We start from the raw sequence: 25,836 nt of genomic DNA on the forward strand, positions 1-25,836 counted from the left end.
CCGCGCCCCCTTGGGACCGCGCCCCCTCGGGCCCGCCCCCTCCTCCCCTGTGACGCCCCGTTGCTAGGCTGCCCCCTGCCGGCGCAGACGGCGTCCTGCGCGGAGCGGGAGCGACCGGAGCTGCCGGCGCTCGGGGCTCGGCTCTTCTCGCCCCTTCCGCGCTCGGGTTGGCCTCGGGGAGACCGCCCGGGGCTCGGCAGAGCCCGCCGGGCGCCATCCCCGCGGCGGCATGCAGCGGCTCTTCTCGCTCTGCCTGGGGAGGGTGCGGCGGCCGCCGCCCGCCGCCGGCGAAGCCGGACCCTGCGCCGCCGCCGCCGCCGGCGAAGCCGGACCCTGCGCCGCCGCCGCCGCCGCCGGCGAAGCCGGACCCTGCGCCGCCGCCGCCGCCGCCGGCGAAGCCGGACCCTGCGCCGCCGCCGCCGGCGAAGCCGGACCCTGCGCCGCCGCCGCCGCCGGCGAAGCCGGACCCTGCGCCGCCGCCGCCGCCGGCGAAGCCGGACCCTGCGCCGCCGCCGCCGCCGGCGAAGCCGGACCCTGCGCCGCCGCCGCCGGCGAAGCCGGACCCTGCGCCGCCGCCGCCGCCGCCGGCGAAGCCGGACCCTGCGCCGCCGCCGCCGGCGAAGCCGGACCCTGCGCCGCCGCCGCCGGCGAAGCCGGACCCTGCGCCGCCGCCGCCGCCGCCGGCGAAGCCGGACCCTGCGCCGCCGCCGCCGCCGGCGAAGCCGGACCCTGCGCCGCCGCCGAGACCTCCGAGGTCCGGGAGAAGCCCCGGGGCGGGCTGCACGGCGCGGCCGCCGCAGGCGACCTGGCCCGGCTGCGGCGGCACTGGTGGAGGAAGAGATTCCGCATCAACGGGCGGGACGCGGAGAAGCGGTAAGGGGCGGGCGGCGCCCGGAGCGAAAGCCTCCGGCCGGCCACCCCGGCGGAGCCCAGCCCGGCGGCGAGCGCCCTTAGGAGCCACGGCCTTCCGGGGGCCTGCCCCGGCTGGGGCGGGAGGCGGCGACCCCCTGCCCGTCCCCCCTGCCCTCCGCCGCCAGCCCGGCCCCTGCAGCGAGTCTTCCGCGGAGCTCGGCAGCCCTTCGTCCGAGCGGAGACGGCTGCTTTGCCCTTGCCCGACGGAGCGGCTTGCTTGAGCGGGGGCACGGGCTCGCAGAAAGACAGGGCACGGCCTGCCCGGGGGCCGCCGTTGGAAGCCCCGTCCCCTCTGTCTCTGGGACACGCCGGGCGTGGGACTGGTCGGGGGAGAGGGGGGTTCCCCGGGCTGCCGCAGCCTCCGGGCTGCCGAGACACGGTCTCCTTCGCTGGGCTGGGTGGCTGGGCGGTCCTGCTGGAGGCAGGGACCGGTGCCTGGGCACAAGAGTCTGTCCGTGCAGGTTCCTTGCCACGGCCGAGGAAAGGCCTCCCGACTCCAGGGATGTGCTGGGGATTTTTCCTGGCCAGCCCCAGGCTTTGGGTGCGCCACTGCTGCCGCCAGCTCTGGACCGCAGAAGCTTGCTTTCAGCTTGGTTTTTGCCAGTTGAGGCGTGTGGCCCTGCGCGGCGGGCACCGCAGCCCGAAACGGTGTCTTCAGCTGCCCGTGTGGACTGAATATGTTTCGTTTCTAGGACGCCTCTGCATCTGGCTTGTGCGAAGGGCCAGTCGGATGTCGTCCGATTCCTGGCAAGAAAGAAATGCCAGCTAAACCCTCGTGACAGCTTTAAGAAATCACCGCTGATGAAGGTATGTGGAGTACGTTATGCTGTTGTGCATTGGGATGACCGGTTACGTGCTGAACGACGCGTACCTTGCATGACTCTTTACGTAGGCCTGCATAGAAGCAGGTGTGTTGTAGCCAGCGGGGAAGGGGCATATGTTGCCTCATCTTTGAAGACACCTATGCTTCCCCGTGTTGGGAAGATGCGGGAGTTCTGACAGGGAGAAAGGCAGATGTTGGCAGTTATTCCTCCTTTGTGTCTTATTTCCAGGCGGTCGAGCACCAGCACAAAGACTGTGTGGCCATTCTGCTGGAGCATGGTGCCAACCCTAACCTCAGAGATGTGAACGGCAACACTGCGCTTCACCTGGCTGCCATCATTGCCAGTAAACCCCTAGTCGAGCTGTTACTTGAGCACGATGCCGATATTGAAGCTCCGAATGAGGTTAGCTTGGACTTTGGGTAAGGTTCCTCTTCCCAAAACTTGCTTGACTTTTCTGTGTTATTCTAAGGGAGATGATTTCCCCTTTCAGTTGGGATACACTCCGCTTACTGTTGCCATCGCCAACCGCTCTGGAGAGATGGTGGAGTTCCTTCTTCAAAAAGGAGCTAACGTGCATGCTCAAGATAGGACTAAAAGGTGAAGGGTTTGTCAAAAGCGCGCATGGGACTCCTTTAGCATTCTTCAAGTTGGACTGGGGGGAGGCATAGGAATGAGGTTTGAAAAAGAACCAGGAGCTGCCCAGAAGGAGCTCCTTCTGTGTGACTTGTGAAAGCAGACCCACACTCGGCTGCTTTCTTACCTCAGGGGACAAGTTCTGCCCTGAGGACTGCAAGAAAGTGTTGGCTGTGGTGCCGCACGCACACACACGCACACACGTGCCCTGAGCCTGCTCTGGGCAGGTGGTTGGCCTGGAGACCTCCCGAGGTCCTGCCAACCTGAATTCTCCAACGCTTCCACGTATTTGGCTCTGCTTTCACTCTGCCTATAGGAGAAGGGAAATGAATTCTTTGGGGAGCAAAGAGGGACTAAAGTAACGGCAATGCAATGTCTGCAGAAGCTGATGTATTTCCTATCTTCTCTTGGATGCTTTAGGACCACTCTTATGGTTGCTGCTCTCACTGGGGATATGAATATAGTACAAATTCTTCTGCAGTATGGTGCTGACCTTTCTCAGGAAGACCCGTCTGGCTGCACAGTTCTACATTATGCCAGAGTGTCTCAACATGCTGTGTGAGTGTTTTACATCCTCCTTAGAGCAGCTAACGAGTTCTCAGAATGTGCGTGCTGGTGTACGGCCCTTGTTGGTAACATCTCTGGGGTTTAGTGAGGCATTGAGACCTTTGTTGAAGCCGGGCTCGGTGATGTCTTCTCATGCATCTCTTTCCGTGTCAAGACTGGATTTGGAAGTTGAGGAAAACTTCCCCCCACAGTTCCCTCTGAGAATTCACCTGTGTGCCGCCACAACTGACCAGCAACTACTTGCCTTTCGTTTCAGAGGGGATCTAACTGATATCCCCTGAGGTAAACTCTTCAGCGGTTTTCCTTCTCTCGTGGGTAGCTTTGCACCCCTGGCCGTTCCTTCACTAAGGTGGCTATGTGTGCTTAACAGCTAGGCTGAAGGAAAGAGCCCACTTTCCTAGTGACGGTAGCCTAGTGATGGGTGAATGAACGGCATTATTCCTACGAGCGTGCCTTCCCTAGCCAAAAACAGCTGCCCGTGAGCTCTTGTCACTGGGTCTTGACTTCATTTCTTCTCCCCCTGCCCCTTCTGTCAGCCTGGATCAATGGGAAGCAGGAGAGAAGGGTGCCTGGGTAAGCTGTGGAGTAAAAACCCCTTTAGGAGTAAAGCATGTCTGAGGATTGCTCTAGCAAAACACGATGTTCGTTCCTTCCCTCCAGGCTTCTGGCACAGTATCACTGTTGTGCTAATGCACCACTTTGCATAGCAGCCTTGGTCTGGAGCACGTTTTCAGTATTTTCTTTTCTTGTTTTGGGGGTTTTTTTTTGTTTTAGTTCTGCTTATGAAGCAAACCTGAAAGTGGTCTCTCTCCAGAGCCCCACCTGACCCTCAGCCAGGGTTGTTAGAAGATAACACCTATACAGTGTAGTTAACCCCTGCAGTGCTTGCAATGCAACCACAATCTTTGTTGGCCTCTTGATATCCCAATTAGGAGCTCTCTAAACTCTCCGGTCCTCTGACTAACCATGGGAATTTCTTAAGCCCTTCAAAGTCAGGACTGGGTTTGAGGAGACGTTACCCCAGCTTCACGGGAAGAGTAGCTGCAGCATTACTGTAGCATCCCACTGAGGTAGAAGCCTTGTAGTTAGATGTCAGTCTGCCAAGGGTTGTCTTAATGGCCCTCAAAACGGAGAGGGGGTTTATCGGATAAGACTGTAACCAGTGGGGCTGAGCTACTCCATAGACAAGAATAAGCACCTGCAGCATGAACATGCCTGTAGTGAGTATTTCAGCCTCCAGTAGTAGTGCAGTAAGGTGTCGCTGGGTGTGGGTGTTATCCTTTACCAGCTGGCTATGAATATGGCTCAGATGGCTCATGAATGGCTGTTGCTCTTCCAGTATAGAGTGTATGCAAGCGGGGGGGTATCTCTAACAAATGCATTTCCTTCCTTTCTGTATATAGTATTGAAAAGCAACTGGAGCAATACATGGGCTGTGAAATGAGGGGAGAATGTTCTGCAGGAGGCACAGAAGGCCCAGCAGTACTTGACAGCTCTTGCTCTGGGAAGACTGCTGACCCTCCCTTGGCCACCCCTACACTGACTGGAGCAGGTAGGATCCTTCACCGTGGAGGAGGTGATGAAGACAAATCACTGGCCTGTAGGAGAATGGTAACCTCTTGATTGGATGCAGGGCTTGAGGGATGGAGAAAGGCAGAGTGAAATAAGCACTCACAGCAGTGTCTCACGTATTACCTCCTTTGTAGGTGTCTTGCCAACAGAAGAAGCACAGGAAGAGAAAGCTGACAACTCCTATTTTGCTTCTAAGGTAGACCCTTTCCCTCTGCTGCTGCTTCCACCACACACTCGTAAATGGGACCTTGACGTGCCGGTGCCGCAGGGAAGCTCTTCAGTTAGGACTGGGAGCAACTGAGGCCAGGCTAATGACCCGGGTCTCCCAGCAGCTGGCCTTTCAGCTGGATTTCTCGTATAGCATTGAAGCAGCAAAGCTTCCTGCCAGTTACAGTCCTCCGAAATCCTAGAAGGCTGCTGCTGTGGGGATTGCTTGTTTTCCACCACACAGCTCTCTGCTCCCGAGCCAGTCAGTGTCAAATGGTTGCCCCTAGGGCCTACCCTCTAGACGCTTAGCTGCTTCTGCCTAGGTCCCCTCTGCCTGGGGCAGGTGTACATCGGCCCCTTTTGAAAGCCCTGCTCAACAGAGATGCCTAACACGCTGGTTGTGTTTGCCCTTTCCATCATCTGATACCACGTTACGCGTGTCGGCTGAAGCGGGAGCTTTGTGCGTGGAAACGGGTTGAGAAGGAGTCTGTGCCAGTTCTCACGCACGTCTTTTAAATTACACAGTCGGATTGTGAAGCTCCAATGAAAGCTTCAACCGGCATCTGGCTTCGACCTGCATACAAACTTGGAGCACGGGTGCAGCCCGTTGCAGAGGAGAGCAGCAACGGTAATTTCCTGACGCACTAAATGGTTACCTTTGTAAGCTTCTCTGCAGTGAAGCAGATGGGGAAAAGCAGAGTGAAATAAGCACTCACAGCAGCGTCTCGCTTCTTGCCTCCTTTGTAGGTGTCTTCTCAGCAGCAGGAGCACAGGCGCAAGATGATGACTCCCCTTTTGATTCTGAGGTAGATTCATAGAGTGGTTGAGGTTGGAAAAGACCCTTAAGATCATCGAGTCCAACCGTAAACCCAACACGGCCAAGCCCGCCCCTAAACCGTGTCCCCGAGCGCCACGTCTACACGTCTTCAAAATACCTCCAGGGATGGTGACTCAACCACTTCCCTGGGCAGCCTGTTCCAGGGCTTGATAACCCTTCCAGTGAAGACATTTCTCCTAATACCCAATCTAAACTTCCCCTGGTGCAACTTCAGGCCCTTTCCCCTTGTCCTGCCGCTTGCTACTCGGGAAAAGAGCCCGACACCCCCCTGCTACAACCTCCTTTCAGGCAGTTGCAGAGAGCGATAAGGTCTCCCCCCAAAAGCCTCCTTTCCTCCAGGCTAAACAGCCCCAGTTCCCTCAGCCGCTCCTCACAGGGCCTGTTCGCTAGACCCTTCAGCAGCTTCGTTGCTCTTCTTCGAATGCGCTCCAGCACTTCAAGGTTGGCCTTGTAGTGAGTGAGGGGCCCAAAACTGACCACAGTCTTGGAGGTGCGGCCCCAGCAGTGCCAAGTCCAAACGCACAATCAGGTCCCTTGTCCTGACGGCCACGCCATTTCCGATAGAGGCCAGGACGCTACTGGCCGCCTTGGCCACCTGGGCACACTGCTGGTCATATTCAACCGGCTGTCGACCAACACCCGCAGGTCCTTCTCCGCCAGGCAGCTTTCCAGCCACTCTTGCCCTTCTCTGAAGGAGGCAATGGGGCCCCACGGGGCTCGCTTGCTTCTGAGCCCCTTTCCCTCTGCTGCTGCTTCCACCACACACTCGTAAATGGGACCTTGACGTGCCGGTGCCGCAGGGAAGCTCTTCAGTTAGGACTGGGAGCAACTGAGGCCAGGCTAATGACCCGGGTCTCCCAGCAGCTGGCCTTTCAGCTGGATTTCTCGTATAGCATTGAAGCAGCAAAGCTTCCTGCCAGTTACAGTCCTCCGAAATCCTAGAAGGCTGCTGCTGTGGGGATTGCTTGTTTTCCACCACACAGCTCTCTGCTCCCGAGCCAGTCAGTGTCAAATGGTTGCCCCTAGGGCCTACCCTCTAGACGCTTAGCTGCTTCTGCCTAGGTCCCCTCTGCCTGGGGCAGGTGTACATCGGCCCCTTTTGAAAGCCCTGCTCAACAGAGATGCCTAACACGCTGGTTGTGTTTGCCCTTTCCATCATCTGATACCACGTTACGCGTGTCGGCTGAAGCGGGAGCTTTGTGCGTGGAAACGGGTTGAGAAGGAGTCTGTGCCAGTTCTCACGCACGTCTTTTAAATTACACAGTCGGATTGTGAAGCTCCAATGAAAGTGTCGGCCGGCATCTGGCTTCGACCTGCATACAAACTTGGAGCACGGGTGCAGCCCGTTGCAGAGGAGAGCAGCAACGGTAATTTCCTGACGCACTAAATGGTTACCTTTGTAAGCTTCTCTGCAGTGAAGCAGATGGGGAAAAGCAGAGTGAAATAAGCACTCACAGCAGCGTCTCGCTTCTTGCCTCCTTTGTAGGTGTCTTCCCAGCAGCAGGAGCACAGGCGCAAGATGATGACTCCCCTTTTGATTCTGAGGTAGATTCATAGAATCACAGAGTGGTTGAGGTTGGAAAAGACCCTTAAGATCATCGAGTCCAACCGTAAACCCAACACGGCCAAGCCCACCCCTAAACCGTGTCCCCGAGCGCCACGTCTACACGTCTTCGAAATACCTCCAGGGATGGTGACTCAACCACTTCCCTGGGCAGCCTGTTCCAGGGCTTGATAACCCTTCCAGTGAAGACATTTCTCCTAATACCCAATCTAAACCTCCCCTGGTGCAACTTCAGGCCCTTTCCCCTTGTCCTGCCGCTTGCTACTCGGGAAAAGAGCCCGACACCCCCCTGCTACAACCTCCTTTCAGGCAGTTGCAGAGAGCGATAAGGTCTCCCCCCAAAAGCCTCCTTTCCTCCAGGCTAAACAGCCCCAGTTCCCTCAGCCGCTCCTCACAGGGCCTGTTCGCTAGACCCTTCAGCAGCTTCGTTGCTCTTCTTCGAATGCGCTCCAGCACTTCAAGGTTGGCCTTGTAGTGAGTGAGGGGCCCAAAACTGACCACAGTCTTGGAGGTGCGGCCCCAGCAGTGCCAAGTCCAAACGCACAATCAGGTCCCTTGTCCTGACGGCCACGCCATTTCCGATAGAGGCCAGGACGCTACTGGCCGCCTTGGCCACCTGGGCACACTGCTGGTCATATTCAACCGGCTGTCGACCAACACCCGCAGGTCCTTCTCCGCCAGGCAGCTTTCCAGCCACTCTTGCCCTTCTCTGAAGGAGGCAATGGGGCCCCACGGGGCTCGCTTGCTTCTGAGCCCCTTTCCCTCTGCTGCTGCTTCCACCACACACTCGTAAATGGGACCTTGACGTGCCGGTGCCGCAGGGAAGCTCTTCAGTTAGGACTGGGAGCAACTGAGGCCAGGCTAATGACCCGGGTCTCCCAGCAGCTGGCCTTTCAGCTGGATTTCTCGTATAGCATTGAAGCAGCAAAGCTTCCTGCCAGTTACAGTCCTCCGAAATCCTAGAAGGCTGCTGCTGTGGGGATTGCTTGTTTTCCACCACACAGCTCTCTGCTCCCGAGCCAGTCAGTGTCAAATGGTTGCCCCTAGGGCCTACCCTCTAGACGCTTAGCTGCTTCTGCCTAGGTCCCCTCTGCCTGGGGCAGGTGTACATCGGCCCCTTTTGAAAGCCCTGCTCAACAGAGATGCCTAACACGCTGGTTGTGTTTGCCCTTTCCATCATCTGATACCACGTTACGCGTGTCGGCTGAAGCGGGAGCTTTGTGCGTGGAAACGGGTTGAGAAGGAGTCTGTGCCAGTTCTCACGCACGTCTTTTAAATTACACAGTCGGATTGTGAAGCTCCAATGAAAGCGTCGCCCGACGAGCTGCCTCCTGCTGCAGATGGAAAGGGAGCGTGCGCGCAGCCCGTTGCAGAGGAGAGCAGCAACGGTAATTTCCTGACGCACTAAATGGTTACCTTTGTAAGCTTCTCTGCAGTGAAGCAGATGGGGAAAAGCAGAGTGAAATAAGCACTCACAGCAGCGTCTCGCTTCTTGCCTCCTTTGTAGGTGTCTTCTCAGCAGCAGGAGCACAGGCGCAAGATGATGACTCCCCTTTTGATTCTGAGGTAGATTCATAGAGTGGTTGAGGTTGGAAAAGACCCTTAAGATCATCGAGTCCAACCGTAAACCCAACACGGCCAAGCCCGCCCCTAAACCGTGTCCCCGAGCGCCACGTCTACACGTCTTCGAAATACCTCCAGGGATGGTGACTCAACCACTTCCCTGGGCAGCCTGTTCCAGGGCTTGATAACCCTTCCAGTGAAGACATTTCTCCTAATACCCAATCTAAACCTCCCCTGGTGCAACTTCAGGCCCTTTCCCCTTGTCCTGCCGCTTGCTACTCGGGAAAAGAGCCCGACACCCCCCTGCTACAACCTCCTTTCAGGCAGTTGCAGAGAGCGATAAGGTCTCCTCCCAAAAGCCTCCTTTCCTCCAGGCTAAACAGCCCCAGTTCCCTCAGCCGCTCCTCACAGGGCCTGTTCGCTAGACCCTTCAGCAGCTTCGTTGCTCTTCTTCGAATGCGCTCCAGCACTTCAAGGTTGGCCTTGTAGTGAGTGAGGGGCCCAAAACTGACCACAGTCTTGGAGGTGCGGCCCCAGCAGTGCCAAGTCCAAACGCACAATCAGGTCCCTTGTCCTGACGGCCACGCCATTTCCGATAGAGGCCAGGACGCTACTGGCCGCCTTGGCCACCTGGGCACACTGCTGGTCATATTCAACCGGCTGTCGACCAACACCCGCAGGTCCTTCTCCGCCAGGCAGCTTTCCAGCCACTCTTGCCCTTCTCTGAAGGAGGCAATGGGGCCCCACGGGGCTCGCTTGCTTCTGAGCCCCTTTCCCTCTGCTGCTGCTTCCACCACACACTCGTAAATGGGACCTTGACGTGCCGGTGCCGCAGGGAAGCTCTTCAGTTAGGACTGGGAGCAACTGAGGCCAGGCTAATGACCCGGGTCTCCCAGCAGCTGGCCTTTCAGCTGGATTTCTCGTATAGCATTGAAGCAGCAAAGCTTCCTGCCAGTTACAGTCCTCCGAAATCCTAGAAGGCTGCTGCTGTGGGGATTGCTTGTTTTCCACCACACAGCTCTCTGCTCCCGAGCCAGTCAGTGTCAAATGGTTGCCCCTAGGGCCTACCCTCTAGACGCTTAGCTGCTTCTGCCTAGGTCCCCTCTGCCTGGGGCAGGTGTACATCGGCCCCTTTTGAAAGCCCTGCTCAACAGAGATGCCTAACACGCTGGTTGTGTTTGCCCTTTCCATCATCTGATACCACGTTACGCGTGTCGGCTGAAGCGGGAGCTTTGTGCGTGGAAACGGGTTGAGAAGGAGTCTGTGCCAGTTCTCACGCACGTCTTTTAAATTACACAGTCGGATTGTGAAGCTCCAATGAAAGTGTCGGCCGGCGTATGGATGCCACCTGCACACAGACTTGGAGCATGGGCACAGGCCTTTGCAGAGAAGAGCGGCAACGGTAATTTCCTGACGCACTAAAGGGTTACCTTTGTAAGCTTCTCTGCAGTGAAGCAGATGGGGAAAAACAGAGTGAAATAAGCACTCACAGCAGCGTCTCGCTTCTTGCCTCCTTTGTAGGTGTCTTCTCAGCAGCAGGAGCACAGGCGCAAGATGATGACTCCCCTTTTGATTCTGAGGTAGATTCATAGAGTGGTTGAGGTTGGAAAAGACCCTTAAGATCATCGAGTCCAACCGTAAACCCAACACGGCCAAGCCCGCCCCTAAACCGTGTCCCCGAGCGCCACGTCTACACGTCTTCGAAATACCTCCAGGGATGGTGACTCAACCACTTCCCTGGGCAGCCTGTTCCAGGGCTTGATAACCCTTCCAGTGAAGACATTTCTCCTAATACCCAATCTAAACCTCCCCTGGTGCAACTTCAGGCCCTTTCCCCTTGTCCTGCCGCTTGCTACTCGGGAAAAGAGCCCGACACCCCCCTGCTACAACCTCCTTTCAGGCAGTTGCAGAGAGCGATAAGGTCTCCCCCCAAAAGCCTCCTTTCCTCCAGGCTAAACAGCCCCAGTTCCCTCAGCCGCTCCTCACAGGGCCTGTTCGCTAGACCCTTCAGCAGCTTCGTTGCTCTTCTTCGAATGCGCTCCAGCACTTCAAGGTTGGCCTTGTAGTGAGTGAGGGGCCCAAAACTGACCACAGTCTTGGAGGTGCGGCCCCAGCAGTGCCAAGTCCAAACGCACAATCAGGTCCCTTGTCCTGACGGCCACGCCATTTCCGATAGAGGCCAGGACGCTACTGGCCGCCTTGGCCACCTGGGCACACTGCTGGTCATATTCAACCGGCTGTCGACCAACACCCGCAGGTCCTTCTCCGCCAGGCAGCTTTCCAGCCACTCTTGCCCTTCTCTGAAGGAGGCAATGGGGCCCCACGGGGCTCGCTTGCTTCTGAGCCCCTTTCCCTCTGCTGCTGCTTCCACCACACACTCGTAAATGGGACCTTGACGTGCCGGTGCCGCAGGGAAGCTCTTCAGTTAGGACTGGGAGCAACTGAGGCCAGGCTAATGACCCGGGTCTCCCAGCAGCTGGCCTTTCAGCTGGATTTCTCGTATAGCATTGAAGCAGCAAAGCTTCCTGCCAGTTACAGTCCTCCGAAATCCTAGAAGGCTGCTGCTGTGGGGATTGCTTGTTTTCCACCACACAGCTCTCTGCTCCCGAGCCAGTCAGTGTCAAATGGTTGCCCCTAGGGCCTACCCTCTAGACGCTTAGCTGCTTCTGCCTAGGTCCCCTCTGCCTGGGGCAGGTGTACATCGGCCCCTTTTGAAAGCCCTGCTCAACAGAGATGCCTAACACGCTGGTTGTGTTTGCCCTTTCCATCATCTGATACCACGTTACGCGTGTCGGCTGAAGCGGGAGCTTTGTGCGTGGAAACGGGTTGAGAAGGAGTCTGTGCCAGTTCTCACGCACGTCTTTTAAATTACACAGTCGGATTGTGAAGCTCCAATGAAAGTGTCGGCCGGCGTATGGATGCCACCTGCACACAGACTTGGAGCATGGGCACAGGCCTTTGCAGAGAAGAGCGGCAACGGTAATTTCCTGACGCACTAAAGGGTTACCTTTGTAAGCTTCTCTGCAGTGAAGCAGATGGGGAAAAACAGAGTGAAATAAGCACTCACAGCAGCGTCTCGCTTCTTGCCTCCTTTGTAGGTGTCTTCTCAGCAGCAGGAGCACAGGCGCAAGATGATGACTCCCCTTTTGATTCTGAGGTAGATTCATAGAGTGGTTGAGGTTGGAAAAGACCCTTAAGATCATCGAGTCCAACCGTAAACCCAACACGGCCAAGCCCGCCCCTAAACCGTGTCCCCGAGCGCCACGTCTACACGTCTTCGAAATACCTCCAGGGATGGTGACTCAACCACTTCCCTGGGCAGCCTGTTCCAGGGCTTGATAACCCTTCCAGTGAAGACATTTCTCCTAATACCCAATCTAAACCTCCCCTGGTGCAACTTCAGGCCCTTTCCCCTTGTCCTGCCGCTTGCTACTCGGGAAAAGAGCCCGACACCCCCCTGCTACAACCTCCTTTCAGGCAGTTGCAGAGAGCGATAAGGTCTCCTCCCAAAAGCCTCCTTTCCTCCAGGCTAAACAGCCCCAGTTCCCTCAGCCGCTCCTCACAGGGCCTGTTCGCTAGACCCTTCAGCAGCTTCGTTGCTCTTCTTCGAATGCGCTCCAGCACTTCAAGGTTGGCCTTGTAGTGAGTGAGGGGCCCAAAACTGACCACAGTCTTGGAGGTGCGGCCCCAGCAGTGCCAAGTCCAAACGCACAATCAGGTCCCTTGTCCTGACGGCCACGCCATTTCCGATAGAGGCCAGGACGCTACTGGCCGCCTTGGCCACCTGGGCACACTGCTGGTCATATTCAACCGGCTGTCGACCAACACCCGCAGGTCCTTCTCCGCCAGGCAGCTTTCCAGCCACTCTTGCCCTTCTCTGAAGGAGGCAATGGGGCCCCACGGGGCTCGCTTGCTTCTGAGCCCCTTTCCCTCTGCTGCTGCTTCCACCACACACTCGTAAATGGGACCTTGACGTGCCGGTGCCGCAGGGAAGCTCTTCAGTTAGGACTGGGAGCAACTGAGGCCAGGCTAATGACCCGGGTCTCCCAGCAGCTGGCCTTTCAGCTGGATTTCTCGTATAGCATTGAAGCAGCAAAGCTTCCTGCCAGTTACAGTCCTCCGAAATCCTAGAAGGCTGCTGCTGTGGGGATTGCTTGTTTTCCACCACACAGCTCTCTGCTCCCGAGCCAGTCAGTGTCAAATGGTTGCCCCTAGGGCCTACCCTCTAGACGCTTAGCTGCTTCTGCCTAGGTCCCCTCTGCCTGGGGCAGGTGTACATCGGCCCCTTTTGAAAGCCCTGCTCAACAGAGATGCCTAACACGCTGGTTGTGTTTGCCCTTTCCATCATCTGATACCACGTTACGCGTGTCGGCTGAAGCGGGAGCTTTGTGCGTGGAAACGGGTTGAGAAGGAGTCTGTGCCAGTTCTCACGCACGTCTTTTAAATTACACAGTCGGATTGTGAAGCTCCAATGAAAGCGTCGCCCGACGAGCTGCCTCCTGCTGCAGATGGAAAGGGAGCGTGCGCGCAGCCCGTTGCAGAGGAGAGCAGCAACGGTAATTTCCTGACGCACTAAATGGTTACCTTTGTAAGCTTCTCTGCAGTGAAGCAGATGGGGAAAAGCAGAGTGAAATAAGCACTCACAGCAGCGTCTCGCTTCTTGCCTCCTTTGTAGGTGTCTTCTCAGCAGCAGGAGCACAGGCGCAAGATGATGACTCCCCTTTTGATTCTGAGGTAGATTCATAGAGTGGTTGAGGTTGGAAAAGACCCTTAAGATCATCGAGTCCAACCGTAAACCCAACACGGCCAAGCCCGCCCCTAAACCGTGTCCCCGAGCGCCACGTCTACACGTCTTCGAAATACCTCCAGGGATGGTGACTCAACCACTTCCCTGGGCAGCCTGTTCCAGGGCTTGATAACCCTTCCAGTGAAGACATTTCTCCTAATACCCAATCTAAACCTCCCCTGGTGCAACTTCAGGCCCTTTCCCCTTGTCCTGCCGCTTGCTACTCGGGAAAAGAGCCCGACACCCCCCTGCTACAACCTCCTTTCAGGCAGTTGCAGAGAGCGATAAGGTCTCCCCCCAAAAGCCTCCTTTCCTCCAGGCTAAACAGCCCCAGTTCCCTCAGCCGCTCCTCACAGGGCCTGTTCGCTAGACCCTTCAGCAGCTTCGTTGCTCTTCTTCGAATGCGCTCCAGCACTTCAAGGTTGGCCTTGTAGTGAGTGAGGGGCCCAAAACTGACCACAGTCTTGGAGGTGCGGCCCCAGCAGTGCCAAGTCCAAACGCACAATCAGGTCCCTTGTCCTGACGGCCACGCCATTTCCGATAGAGGCCAGGACGCTACTGGCCGCCTTGGCCACCTGGGCACACTGCTGGTCATATTCAACCGGCTGTCGACCAACACCCGCAGGTCCTTCTCCGCCAGGCAGCTTTCCAGCCACTCTTGCCCTTCTCTGAAGGAGGCAATGGGGCCCCACGGGGCTCGCTTGCTTCTGAGCCCCTTTCCCTCTGCTGCTGCTTCCACCACACACTCGTAAATGGGACCTTGACGTGCCGGTGCCGCAGGGAAGCTCTTCAGTTAGGACTGGGAGCAACTGAGGCCAGGCTAATGACCCGGGTCTCCCAGCAGCTGGCCTTTCAGCTGGATTTCTCGTATAGCATTGAAGCAGCAAAGCTTCCTGCCAGTTACAGTCCTCCGAAATCCTAGAAGGCTGCTGCTGTGGGGATTGCTTGTTTTCCACCACACAGCTCTCTGCTCCCGAGCCAGTCAGTGTCAAATGGTTGCCCCTAGGGCCTACCCTCTAGACGCTTAGCTGCTTCTGCCTAGGTCCCCTCTGCCTGGGGCAGGTGTACATCGGCCCCTTTTGAAAGCCCTGCTCAACAGAGATGCCTAACACGCTGGTTGTGTTTGCCCTTTCCATCATCTGATACCACGTTACGCGTGTCGGCTGAAGCGGGAGCTTTGTGCGTGGAAACGGGTTGAGAAGGAGTCTGTGCCAGTTCTCACGCACGTCTTTTAAATTACACAGTCGGATTGTGAAGCTCCAATGAAAGTGTCGGCCGGCGTATGGATGCCACCTGCACACAGACTTGGAGCATGGGCACAGGCCTTTGCAGAGAAGAGCGGCAACGGTAATTTCCTGACGCACTAAAGGGTTACCTTTGTAAGCTTCTCTGCAGTGAAGCAGATGGGGAAAAACAGAGTGAAATAAGCACTCACAGCAGCGTCTCGCTTCTTGCCTCCTTTGTAGGTGTCTTCTCAGCAGCAGGAGCACAGGCGCAAGATGATGACTCCCCTTTTGATTCTGAGGTAGATTCATAGAGTGGTTGAGGTTGGAAAAGACCCTTAAGATCATCGAGTCCAACCGTAAACCCAACACGGCCAAGCCCGCCCCTAAACCGTGTCCCCGAGCGCCACGTCTACACGTCTTCGAAATACCTCCAGGGATGGTGACTCAACCACTTCCCTGGGCAGCCTGTTCCAGGGCTTGATAACCCTTCCAGTGAAGACATTTCTCCTAATACCCAATCTAAACCTCCCCTGGTGCAACTTCAGGCCCTTTCCCCTTGTCCTGCCGCTTGCTACTCGGGAAAAGAGCCCGACACCCCCCTGCTACAACCTCCTTTCAGGCAGTTGCAGAGAGCGATAAGGTCTCCCCCCAAAAGCCTCCTTTCCTCCAGGCTAAACAGCCCCAGTTCCCTCAGCCGCTCCTCACAGGGCCTGTTCGCTAGACCCTTCAGCAGCTTCGTTGCTCTTCTTCGAATGCGCTCCAGCACTTCAAGGTTGGCCTTGTAGTGAGTGAGGGGCCCAAAACTGACCACAGTCTTGGAGGTGCGGCCCCAGCAGTGCCAAGTCCAAACGCACAATCAGGTCCCTTGTCCTGACGGCCACGCCATTTCCGATAGAGGCCAGGACGCTACTGGCCGCCTTGGCCACCTGGGCACACTGCTGGTCATATTCAACCGGCTGTCGACCAACACCCGCAGGTCCTTCTCCGCCAGGCAGCTTTCCAGCCACTCTTGCCCTTCTCTGAAGGAGGCAATGGGGCCCCACGGGGCTCGCTTGCTTCTGAGCCCCTTTCCCTCTGCTGCTGCTTCCACCACACACTCGTAAATGGGACCTTGACGTGCCGGTGCCGCAGGGAAGCTCTTCAGTTAGGACTGGGAGCAACTGAGGCCAGGCTAATGACCCGGGTCTCCCAGCAGCTGGCCTTTCAGCTGGATTTCTCGTATAGCATTGAAGCAGCAAAGCTTCCTGCCAGTTACAGTCCTCCGAAATCCTAGAAGGCTGCTGCTGTGGGGATTGCTTGTTTTCCACCACACAGCTCTCTGCTCCCGAGCCAGTCAGTGTCAAATGGTTGCCCCTAGGGCCTACCCTCTAGACGCTTAGCTGCTTCTGCCTAGGTCCCCTCTGCCTGGGGCAGGTGTACATCGGCCCCTTTTGAAAGCCCTGCTCAACAGAGATGCCTAACACGCTGGTTGTGTTTGCCCTTTCCATCATCTGATACCACGTTACGCGTGTCGGCTGAAGCGGGAGCTTTGTGCGTGGAAACGGGTTGAGAAGGAGTCTGTGCCAGTTCTCACGCACGTCTTTTAAATTACACAGTCGGATTGTGAAGCTCCAATGAAAGCGTCGCCCGACGAGCTGCCTCCTGCTGCAGATGGAAAGGGAGCGTGCGCGCAGCCCGTTGCAGAGGAGAGCAGCAACGGTAATTTCCTGACGCACTAAATGGTTACCTTTGTAAGCTTCTCTGCAGTGAAGCAGATGGGGAAAAGCAGAGTGAAATAAGCACTCACAGCAGCGTCTCGCTTCTTGCCTCCTTTGTAGGTGTCTTCTCAGCAGCAGGAGCACAGGCGCAAGATGATGACTCCCCTTTTGATTCTGAGGTAGATTCATAGAGTGGTTGAGGTTGGAAAAGACCCTTAAGATCATCGAGTCCAACCATAAACCCAACACGGCCAAGCCCGCCCCTAAACCGTGTCCCCGAGTGCCACGTCTACACGTCTTCGAAATACCTCCAGGGATGGTGACTCAACCACTTCCCTGGGCAGCCTGTTCCAGGGCTTGATAACCCTTCCAGTGAAGACATTTCTCCTAATACCCAATCTAAACCTCCCCTGGTGCAACTTCAGGCCCTTTCCCCTTGTCCTGCCGCTTGCTACTCGGGAAAAGAGCCCGACACCCCCCTGCTACAACCTCCTTTCAGGCAGTTGCAGAGAGCGATAAGGTCTCCCCCCAAAAGCCTCCTTTCCTCCAGGCTAAACAGCCCCAGTTCCCTCAGCCGCTCCTCACAGGGCCTGTTCGCTAGACCCTTCAGCAGCTTCGTTGCTCTTCTTCGAATGCGCTCCAGCACTTCAAGGTTGGCCTTGTAGTGAGTGAGGGGCCCAAAACTGACCACAGTCTTGGAGGTGCGGCCCCAGCAGTGCCAAGTCCAAACGCACAATCAGGTCCCTTGTCCTGACGGCCACGCCATTTCCGATAGAGGCCAGGACGCTACTGGCCGCCTTGGCCACCTGGGCACACTGCTGGTCATATTCAACCGGCTGTCGACCAACACCCGCAGGTCCTTCTCCGCCAGGCAGCTTTCCAGCCACTCTTGCCCTTCTCTGAAGGAGGCAATGGGGCCCCACGGGGCTCGCTTGCTTCTGAGCCCCTTTCCCTCTGCTGCTGCTTCCACCACACACTCGTAAATGGGACCTTGACGTGCCGGTGCCGCAGGGAAGCTCTTCAGTTAGGACTGGGAGCAACTGAGGCCAGGCTAATGACCCGGGTCTCCCAGCAGCTGGCCTTTCAGCTGGATTTCTCGTATAGCATTGAAGCAGCAAAGCTTCCTGCCAGTTACAGTCCTCCGAAATCCTAGAAGGCTGCTGCTGTGGGGATTGCTTGTTTTCCACCACACAGCTCTCTGCTCCCGAGCCAGTCAGTGTCAAATGGTTGCCCCTAGGGCCTACCCTCTAGACGCTTAGCTGCTTCTGCCTAGGTCCCCTCTGCCTGGGGCAGGTGTACATCGGCCCCTTTTGAAAGCCCTGCTCAACAGAGATGCCTAACACGCTGGTTGTGTTTGCCCTTTCCATCATCTGATACCACGTTACGCGTGTCGGCTGAAGCGGGAGCTTTGTGCGTGGAAACGGGTTGAGAAGGAGTCTGTGCCAGTTCTCACGCACGTCTTTTAAATTACACAGTCGGATTGTGAAGCTCCAATGAAAGCGTCGCCCGACGAGCTGCCTCCTGCTGCAGATGGAAAGGGAGCGTGCGCGCAGCCTGTTGCAGAGGAGAGCAGCAACGGTAATTTCCTGACGCACTAAATGGTTACCTTTGTAAGCTTCTCTGCAGTGAAGCAGATGGGGAAAAGCAGAGTGAAATAAGCACTCACAGCAGCGTCTCGCTTCTTGCCTCCTTTGTAGGTGTCTTCTCAGCAGCAGGAGCACAGGCGCAAGATGATGACTCCCCTTTTGATTCTGAGGTAGATTCATAGAGTGGTTGAGGTTGGAAAAGACCCTTAAGATCATCGAGTCCAACCGTAAACCCAACACGGCCAAGCCCGCCCCTAAACCGTGTCCCCGAGCGCCACGTCTACACGTCTTCGAAATACCTCCAGGGATGGTGACTCAACCACTTCCCTGGGCAGCCTGTTCCAGGGCTTGATAACCCTTCCAGTGAAGACATTTCTCCTAATACCCAATCTAAACCTCCCCTGGTGCAACTTCAGGCCCTTTCCCCTTGTCCTGCCGCTTGCTACTCGGGAAAAGAGCCCGACACCCCCCTGCTACAACCTCCTTTCAGGCAGTTGCAGAGAGCGATAAGGTCTCCTCCCAAAAGCCTCCTTTCCTCCAGGCTAAACAGCCCCAGTTCCCTCAGCCGCTCCTCACAGGGCCTGTTCGCTAGACCCTTCAGCAGCTTCGTTGCTCTTCTTCGAATGCGCTCCAGCACTTCAAGGTTGGCCTTGTAGTGAGTGAGGGGCCCAAAACTGACCACAGTCTTGGAGGTGCGGCCCCAGCAGTGCCAAGTCCAAACGCACAATCAGGTCCCTTGTCCTGACGGCCACGCCATTTCCGATAGAGGCCAGGACGCTACTGGCCGCCTTGGCCACCTGGGCACACTGCTGGTCATATTCAACCGGCTGTCGACCAACACCCGCAGGTCCTTCTCCGCCAGGCAGCTTTCCAGCCACTCTTGCCCTTCTCTGAAGGAGGCAATGGGGCCCCACGGGGCTCGCTTGCTTCTGAGCCCCTTTCCCTCTGCTGCTGCTTCCACCACACACTCGTAAATGGGACCTTGACGTGCCGGTGCCGCAGGGAAGCTCTTCAGTTAGGACTGGGAGCAACTGAGGCCAGGCTAATGACCCGGGTCTCCCAGCAGCTGGCCTTTCAGCTGGATTTCTCGTATAGCATTGAAGCAGCAAAGCTTCCTGCCAGTTACAGTCCTCCGAAATCCTAGAAGGCTGCTGCTGTGGGGATTGCTTGTTTTCCACCACACAGCGCTCTGCTCCCGAGCCAGTCAGTGTCAAATGGTTGCCCCTAGGGCCTACCCTCTAGACGCTTAGCTGCTTCTGCCTAGGTCCCCTCTGCCTGGGGCAGGTGTACATCGGCCCCTTTTGAAAGCCCTGCTCAACAGAGATGCCTAACACGCTGGTTGTGTTTGCCCTTTCCATCATCTGATACCACGTTACGCGTGTCGGCTGAAGCGGGAGCTTTGTGCGTGGAAACGGGTTGAGAAGGAGTCTGTGCCAGTTCTCACGCACGTCTTTTAAATTACACAGTCGGATTGTGAAGCTCCAATGAAAGTGTCGGCCGGCGTATGGATGCCACCTGCACACAGACTTGGAGCATGGGCACAGGCCTTTGCAGAGGAGAGCGGCAACGGTAATTTCCTGACGCACTAAAGGGTTACCTTTGTAAGCTTCTCTGCAGTGAAGCAGATGGGGAAAAACAGAGTGAAATAAGCACTCACAGCAGCGTCTCGCTTCTTGCCTCCTTTGTAGGTGTCTTCTCAGCAGCAGGAGCACAGGTAAGAGGGAGGTTTTGACTCTTCTGAGAACAAGGTACTTTCTTTTCTGGAGGTAATGCAGAAGTCACGCTCCTGTATCCCCAGTGCTGAAATGCAGTGCGATGCTGCAGTCTTGCTGGAGATTCCTTTCCCCACGGTCTGTCTGTCTGTGTTCTCACTTGCTCAGGTTTCTGCACTGGAGAGGGAAGAGCTTCCACTAAAGAAGGATGCTTCATGTCAAACTGACTTTCAAGGCGGCAGACAGGTGACTCTAGTAGAGGCTGATGCAGACATCCATAAATAGAACCAGTCAGTGTACAGAGACCTGTTCTTGCTACTGGGTTCATTTTGGAATGCTGCTGAGAGGAGGTGGCTGAATCTGGACCTGAGGTGTATTTCGCACCTCATTTTGTTCGCTTTGTGAAGCAGAAGGGCTGCATAAAGAGGGAAAACAGTGGGTTGGACAAAAGCACGTGCACAGACTCTCGTCCTCTATTCCAAGGAGAAGAATATTTAGCCTTTTCTCTGTATTAGGAAAGAGAAAGCCTCATGAAGAGCTGGCGATCCTTTAGATATGCTCAGCTGAGAAAGTTGCCTGCAGATGCCTGCTGGTGGCAGCCAAAATCTCTTATCTTTGAATTCACTGAGTCATAGAAGCATAGAATGGTTTGAGTTGGAAGAGTCCTTTAAAGATCATCTAGTGCAACCCCCCCTGCCCTGGGCAGGGACACCTTCCACTAGGCCAGGTTGCTCAAGGCCCCATCCAGCCTGAACACTTCCAGAGATGGGGCAGCCACAATTTTTCTGGGCAACCTGGTCCGGTGTCCCACCACCCTCATTGCAAAAAACGTCTTCCTTATGTCCCATCTAAATCTACCCTCTTCCAGTTTAAAACAGTGGCCCCTTGTCCTGTCACTACAGGCCTTAGTAAAAAGTCTCTCTCTGTCTTTCTATTTTGAAAGGCTGCAGTAAGGTGTCCCCAGAGCTTGCTTCTCCCCAGGCTGAACAACCCCAACTCTCTCAGCCTTTCTTCACGGGAGAGGTGTTCCAGCCCTCTGATCATTTTTGTGGCCCTCCTCTGGACCTGCTTGAGCAGGTCCATGTCCTCCTTGTGCTGGGGACCCCAGAGCTGGATGCATTACTCCAGGTGGGGTCTCATGAGAGCAGAGTAGAAGGGGAGAATCACCTCCCTCGACCTGCTGGCCACCCTGAAGACCCATCTAATGATATAATCCCATGAGTAAAAGCATCTCTCATGTTGTCATCTTCTCACTGATTTCTCCATGCTCATGGAACACCATTTCTTTAGACATGGGTCAAGCAGCCGTGGCAGGAGCTTGCCAACCCTCTCAAAAGGAGCTCCCTCACAGAAGCTCAGCCTGAAGCTGTGAAGTTGTACAGCATGTACCTGCAGGCACAGAAACTGCAGTTGCAGAAGAAACTGCACCGTTCTAAAGCTGAGGTATGGAGAAAGCCGGTCTCTTGTCTCTTGGCAGGGGCCCAGGCCTTTTTTGTAGCAAACCAGAGCAGGGACCTGATCCTTTCTTGGGGGTTTTGTCTAACCCAGGGTGGTTCAGTGTGCGGTTTGCTGTGATGAGCGGGATGGGAGGGAACAGCACTGCTGCCTTTGGTGCCTGCCTGTTTGCACCACTTGAAGTAACAGCGGAGGGCTGCACTAAGGTGGTCTTAGTACACCAGACAACTTTGCAACAGGAGTAGACTGAGTGACATGTAATTGACTCGCCTTGTTTTATAGGCCTGGTGCCTACAATCAGTCAGGTCACTAACCGTGAAGTCACTTTGTCCTTGACTGGAGAAGGGGGGGGTGTATTCCTTTCAAACAGCTGCTTCTCAAGGTTCACGGATCACGTGTATTTGCTTCTTCTCTTTGGCTTGCCAAAGCGGAGTGTGTGCTGACAGAGAAAGAGTAGGCATACTGGAGTGTCGTGCTCATGCTTTTTTGCATTTCCTCACCACATCATCATTGTTATGGAGTTGCAAAGTCACTTTAGGAGCAGGAGGAGCTCCTAACCATGTTGGAGTAGCCAACAAGTGGCTACAAAGAGTGTTTGGAGTCCTTGAGAGAGGAGGAGGAGGAGGAGGAGTGTTGTGGCAGCGTTTAGGAAACGCTTTAGGAAATCATTTTAGATGTAGGAGAGGGGCCAGTGTAAAAGATGAAGAAGTAACATGGGTTTTGAGACTCGACATGAGAGTCAAAGCAGTCCACTCCTTTTTATCAAACGTGGTTCTTCTTGTGGTTTGACAGCTGCAGGAATTAAAAGAACGGCATATCCGGACTGAGTGTTATGCCGAGTACCTGAAGAACGCCATCAAGAGGAACGAGAGGGAACTAACAACTTCCAGGAACCTGCAGGACCTTCTGTCCACATCTTCTGCAACTGCAGCTGTCCCAGGGCTGGAAGACCCCATACAATGGTAAGGAAGTAACACAGCGGAGCAAGGCTTCGCTTTCTGCGATTGTGTGAAAACAACAGGACTGTCTTCTTGCATCCCAGCAAGATAACAATACACGATTTTCAAAGACGCTTTTGTTTTAGATGAGGTTCTTTCACATTCTTCTTTGGGGATTTGTGCTCTTGTGGACTTCTGTGGTAAGGCCTGTACTTCTTTTCCAGGCTCCAAGGTGAAAAGGCCAGGCTGGAAGCCGCAGTCCGGCAACAAGCAAAGACCATTGATGCCCTTCGGCAAAAACTGCAAGGCCGTGCCTCAGTAAGCTAGTCACAGCCTTCCCTTTTCATGAGCTGCAGAGCCTAGTTCTGTATTTGTGTGGGAAGTTTTAAGATGAGGTTTTCCTGGAGAGCCTAGGAGAGATCAGCTTCTCCGTTACACTGACTACAGGCTGCTCTGAAAGTCCTGCTGGCCCATTCCCCCAGCTTTCTGGCTTTGAGAGTTGTTCCATGAGACTATAGCAAGTCCTTCTTAATGCCGTCTCTGTTACGGACTTGACAGCAATGCACTGGCTTAAGTATTTTCTGCTTTAGACCAGTCGCGAGGTTGAGACCTCAGGCAGCACTTCAGACAGTCCTGCAGCAGAGGGATTTGGTGCCTTCGGTTGCGGACACTCCTTGGGCTCTGGTGGTGGTGAGCACGTAGTCCTGCAGGCCTGACTGGCATCATCAAACTGTGACAGGAATTCTTCCGTGGCCTGTACTCTGGGCACCTTCCCGTTTTAGTGACTATGGATTCCTTGGCCACAAGGTGTAGCTCTGTAATGCCACGAGAAGACCTCCAAAGGTGAAAGTCTGCAACTAATAAGGGAATGACACCTCCGCAGGCCATATTTTGTATGCTTGGTTGGCGCTGCCATGAGGTATGACCTTCAGTCAGGGAAGTCCTAGGGTGACTTCTTTTTTCTTCTTTTAATGCTGCTGTAGTCTCATAATGGCCTGGAGGACTCCGCAACTGGCTTTCAGACAGCACGGACTGCAAAGGAACACCAGCGTCGGCAGGTATATGAACAGCTTCTGGGAATGACTGGTTTTAGTCTTTGAATTTCTTGTGGGCAGGTAATTTATGAAAAGGTCAGGTGGGCTGTGGGGAATCCCCCAGGTTTTTGGGCAGGACACCCTCAGGGGAAAAGTCTATACGTTTCCTCATTCCCCTGGTGCTACTGTGTTTTGCATCTGCTTGGTAGACAATATGCAGGCCCTTGCGTTCATCAGCACGATTCCTTTGATGGGTAGGCTGTGTGCTGTGGACAGGAGAGACATCTGTGGGTGAGAGCTGTGAGAGGAGACTGGACTTGGGAGACACATGTTTTCTTCTTTGTGGAGAACGCTGTCGGCACATTCTGCATGTGGATCCTGTTCCTGTGCCCTGTGTGTGATGTATCTTTTCTATTTTGAAAGCGTGGGAGCGAAAGCAAGGAAGTAAAGAAGCTGGGCAAGACGAAATGCCGATCAGAAGCGCTTCTGGATGAAGTGTCGAAAAGATGCGCCGCACTGGAGGAAAAACAGGCCAGGCATGGCTTTTTAGTGCTTTAAAGAAATACACACTGAGGAGAAGTCAAGCTTTACTGAACCCTAGTGTGAAAGCATGTAGATAACCGTTTGTGAGCAAATTCAAGCCTCGCATTCGATCTTGCAAGGTGCTTCTGTGCATGAGCCTATGGTTTGAAAAAGCTGCAAAAGGCCTCGCAAATGCAGGCTGCCTGCACTTCTCCTGGGTGGGAAGGAAGTCTTTTCTTCTTCTGTTCAGATAAATTTAGGGCCCTCCAAGTGTTGGGCGGTGCTGGGGAGCTGGCTGTTCCCAGTAATGCCTGGCTTGTCAAGCACATTACAGAGGAAGCAAGCCATCCATGGCTGTGCTGCTTACAGAAGAGTATGTGAAAAAGGCCGACTGCTGCTTTGCTTCACGCTTTCCTTACTAATTTGCTGTGCAGGTTGAAGATGCTTCTGCAGATGTCTCTGACAACCCTGACTGCATCTGCGGCGAGAAGGAGAAAGTCCCAGCTCGGCTTCTGGGGAGAGATGAAGAAAGTTGTTCCGAATTGACTAGCTAAATTGGTAAACTAAGAAGAAAGGTGAGCTCTGGTTTGTTTGGTGGATTTGAGGCGATTTTTTTTTTTCTGCTAGAACCTGTGTGATTCTTTTCCTATACTTTTTTCCGTGTTGCTAGTTATCTCTTGGCGGTATTTTGCAAGTGATTGACTGCTCTTGATGCTCCTGCTCCTGTTGTAGCAGTAGATGATGATGATGATGTTGATGAACACAGGTGTAGTTGTCGTGATGGGTAAAAACCATGAGCCAGGAGTCCCAGCAGGGCGCCTGCGGTCAATGGCCTCACTGACCAGGATGCAGTCCCAGGGGCCCTGAGCAAGAACAGCGGAGCTGGTCACCACACATTGAGATTTTCATCCATTTTAATACTCTGTCTGCAGGTGGCGAATGCAGTCTCAATGGCCCCCCACCTTACGGATTTCCGCGGAAGTGAGTAACTTCAGAGCTGTCTCTTTGAGTTCCTTTTGTTCCGCTGCCTACAAGTTGGCGACATTTCCCACCATCTGGAGATGCAGTTGAAAAAAACGCATGCAGTGGGCAAGACAAAACCCGGGCCTGTGAGAAAAGTTGTCCACTCTGCATGGGACTCAGAAAGAACTGGGGCAGAACCGGGGCTTAACCTCAGAAGTCACTGGGAGACGAGCATGATGGGTCACAGCCAAAGAGAGCAGTCTAAAAGAGAGATGGGAGAGGGAGCCGGGCAAGAAATAAGGCAGAAACCGCAAGAAATTAATCCGTATTCTCCATCTAACACCATTTCCCACGTGTGCCTGTCGCCTGTAGGCTGTAACTTTGCTGTTGACATGTTTGAGTGTTTGGTTTTCGGTACCTGGATCTGCACGTTAGTGCTGTACTCCCAGGATCCACTTTGCAGTGCTGCCTTTGGCCCAGCCTGCCGTAAAACTAACGCACAGCCTTTTCTTTTCCCTCCCTCCCTTGCCCCGTCACAGCCGAACCTCCAATGCGGTTAACGATGAGAAGATGCTGGAGCAGAGGAAGTGCCAGTGCCAGAAAGGAGTGCTCCCAGGGCTGATGCGTGAAGCCTGGAAACCTTTGCCTTCCACCCCGTGCACCCCCCCACCCCACATGTAATTCCAAGTGTTGTGTTGCAGTTTGGTATTTAATAAACTCTGTCACCTAGCACGGGTCTCAGTTTTGCTGCACAACTGGAGCTCTTCGGCCCTAGCGCGTCCGGATGAGGAGAGTCCTCTGTTTCTGAAGGCTCGCTCGGGCTCCCTTCCTACGCAGGCAGTCAGCACATCTCTCTCTGCCCTCGCTCCGAACAAAAACCAGTCCTGCAGACGTCTCCGGCAGGGAGCACGTGTCCATGTCCCTTCCCTCTGCGGAGGCTGGAACCGTGACGGTGCTCAGGTCAGGGACCAGCACTGAGCGACTGCTAATAACCGGTTGCCAGACTCCTTTCTAGAGCAACCCTCCCGCGGGTCTGGGCAGAAGGTGGTGGGCGAGCTCTGCAGATCCCACAGGGACCTGACGGACCTGCAGCCTGCCAAGGGGAAAGGCGGGAAGAAGCGGGCACGAGCCGCAGCAGGGAGAAACCCCCCTCGACCCGAGGAAAAAACCTTTCCTCCTGCGAGGGCGGCCAGGGACCGCTGGCAGGGAGCAGCGCGGGCACGCTGCTCCCTCAGGG

General features: G+C 55.3%; 1 protein-coding gene across 1 annotated transcript; it reads left to right on the forward strand.

The window, feature by feature from the left end:
- Positions 1-229: 229 nt before the first annotated feature.
- Positions 230-25,329, forward strand: LOC104316005 (uncharacterized). Its single transcript, XM_069773286.1, is given in 36 exon segments — positions 230-873; positions 1,587-1,719; positions 1,965-2,138; positions 2,227-2,333; positions 2,790-2,927; positions 4,340-4,536; positions 4,643-4,704; positions 5,241-5,343; positions 5,463-5,521; positions 6,818-6,920; positions 7,040-7,098; positions 8,403-8,505; positions 8,625-8,683; positions 9,980-10,082; positions 10,202-10,260; positions 11,557-11,659; positions 11,779-11,837; positions 13,134-13,236; positions 13,356-13,414; positions 14,711-14,813; positions 14,933-14,991; positions 16,288-16,390; positions 16,510-16,568; positions 17,865-17,978; positions 17,981-18,145; positions 19,442-19,544; positions 19,664-19,689; positions 19,856-19,933; positions 20,978-21,130; positions 21,935-22,104; positions 22,305-22,398; positions 23,064-23,138; positions 23,538-23,663; positions 23,777-23,799; positions 24,023-24,162; positions 24,165-25,329. Coding segments are annotated over 36 exon segments (4,044 nt in total). The 3' UTR covers positions 24,191-25,329.
- The last annotated feature ends 507 nt before the right edge of the window (positions 25,330-25,836 follow it).

Source organism: Haliaeetus albicilla, chromosome 28, assembly GCF_947461875.1.
Source record: "Haliaeetus albicilla chromosome 28, bHalAlb1.1, whole genome shotgun sequence".
Taxonomy (NCBI): domain Eukaryota; kingdom Metazoa; phylum Chordata; class Aves; order Accipitriformes; family Accipitridae; genus Haliaeetus; species Haliaeetus albicilla.